Source organism: Primulina huaijiensis, unplaced genomic scaffold (assembly GCF_012295235.1).
Source record: "Primulina huaijiensis isolate GDHJ02 unplaced genomic scaffold, ASM1229523v2 scaffold206664, whole genome shotgun sequence".
Lineage (NCBI taxonomy): Eukaryota > Viridiplantae > Streptophyta > Magnoliopsida > Lamiales > Gesneriaceae > Primulina > Primulina huaijiensis.
In genome coordinates, this window is record NW_027354557.1 from 1 (window position 1) to 1,886 (window position 1,886).

The 1,886-nt window shown below is 38.5% G+C and overlaps 1 protein-coding gene across 1 annotated transcript; it reads left to right on the forward strand.

Moving 5' to 3' along the window:
• Positions 1-440: 440 nt before the first annotated feature.
• On the forward strand, positions 441-1,868 carry LOC140966478 (pyruvate dehydrogenase E1 component subunit beta-3, chloroplastic-like; the record flags this gene model as incomplete). The annotated part of the gene is made up of 4 exons (XM_073426752.1): positions 441-444; positions 565-647; positions 776-816; positions 1,532-1,868. Coding segments are annotated over exons 1-4 (465 nt in total), but the record flags the coding sequence as incomplete, so codon positions are not given.
• Positions 1,869-1,886: the final 18 nt, after the last annotated feature.

Below are 1,886 nucleotides of genomic sequence, written 5' to 3' on the forward strand. Positions count from 1 at the left end.
GAGAACTCCTAAGAGAAAATGTTGGCTAAAAACCCGTGTGTTAATTACAAAAGATTCAATCTTTGGTTTCAACCCAGAGATGGGAGACTGAACCCCCAAGCGCACATTCTGGTTGGGGATCTTTGTAATTTACTGAAAGCGTTTTGGTCTGGACCGAGATCGTGGTCAATTCTCGTTTGGCTTTTCTCAAGGATTTTGAAACGAATAGTAACTACACTATCTCCTAGTTTGTTGGGCATTTTGCTTCATTTAATCCCAAAAGACTGGAGTATTTACAAAGGATCCAAATGTGATTTTCCCTGAAGAAGGTTCAATCCAAGAATTGTCGAGATAATGAAAAATGATTTTATTTTACTTTTTGCTTGATAACAATTTGAAACTCTATGTGGTTTTATTGAACTTGTTTAATGAATTAGTTGCTTTGTGCTTTCTAAAGAATCATGGGTTTGTTCATGATCTTTGAATTTCATAATTATGTGCTTTCCCTCTCTTTTTCAGTGTGTACAATAAATTGACAGAGCCTAGTGTTCATTTTGTGTTTGTTTTCCGCTTTGTTTCCATCAGCTACCCGATTTGATGTAAGGTTTGTTAATGGTCGGATTCACGGAACTCGCAAGACGGGAAAAATGATTGCTAAAGCAGTTGTGGTTAGCATGATGATTATGAACTCTTTGATTTTTTTTTGTTTTGTTTTTGTTTTCCTGTGATTTTGATAGTTTAACCAATGGATTCTCTTATCTGAAGTTGGCTTTTGTATCGCTTGTTGAATTTTCAGGCGCAGGCTGAAAATCCTACCTTGGCGGCTTCAAAAACTGGGTAAAGTTCTGAAATTCCCTTCCCAACTCTGAAAATCTTCTTGTGCTTATGGCCATGTACTTCCACTTAATGTTCCAATTTTGGATTGTCTCAGTTGGAATGTGAGAAAAAATTATGTCTTAGATAATGAGCTGACGGAGTTCGGACGGACAATTCGAAACTCAATTTGATTACAAACTAGTCTAGATTTGTATCAGAGACCACGTGAGCATAAGCTTTCTTAGTTGCGGGTAAACCTTTTCATCCCAAAGGGTCCGCATTTTGTGCAACTCGAGGTTTCAATTGCGAGTTGACGTCCATAAAGGACAAGCCACTTATACCACGTTTGAAGGAACGACTAAAGAGAGAGATCCCATCGTGACTTGTTTTTGGTATACCAAGGTGGTAGTCTAGGTTGTCATTAGAAAACACCCAATTTAAATCTTGAGGCGAATTGGACTTTTGATATTACTTGGCTCAGAGGATCTTAGTTTTTATTTAATGAAAAATGCATAGTAACTTAAAATACATCATGTCTTGCTCATTGGAGTATGGGTGCATCTTTATCTACATATAAGCATTAAAAATCCCGTTTACTTCTCTGCCCATACTTTGTCGACCCAGAAATATGTTGTGGCATGCCATTTAAGTTTTAAATCGTATAATTCTTTTCCAATAGTTTTATGTGTACTTATGGAAACTTGAGAAGCGCCACATTAATGTTTTGCTTCTTCAGGCATGAACTTTTGCTGTTTGAAGCTCTTAGAGAAGGATTAGAGGAAGAAATGGAGCGCGATCCTCGAGTTTGCGTCATGGGTGAAGATGTGGGCCATTATGGAGGGTCATACAAAGTCACAAAAGACCTTGCTAAGAAATTTGGAGATCTTCGAGTGCTTGATACACCCATTGCCGAAAATTCTTTTACAGGCATGGCTGTAGGGGCTGCCATGACAGGGCTAAGGCCTGTAATTGAAGGCATGAATATGGGATTTCTTCTATTGGCCTTCAACCAAATATCAGACAACTGTGGCATGCTACACTATACCTCAGGTGGGCAGTTCACAATTCCAACTGTGATTCGTGGACCAGGA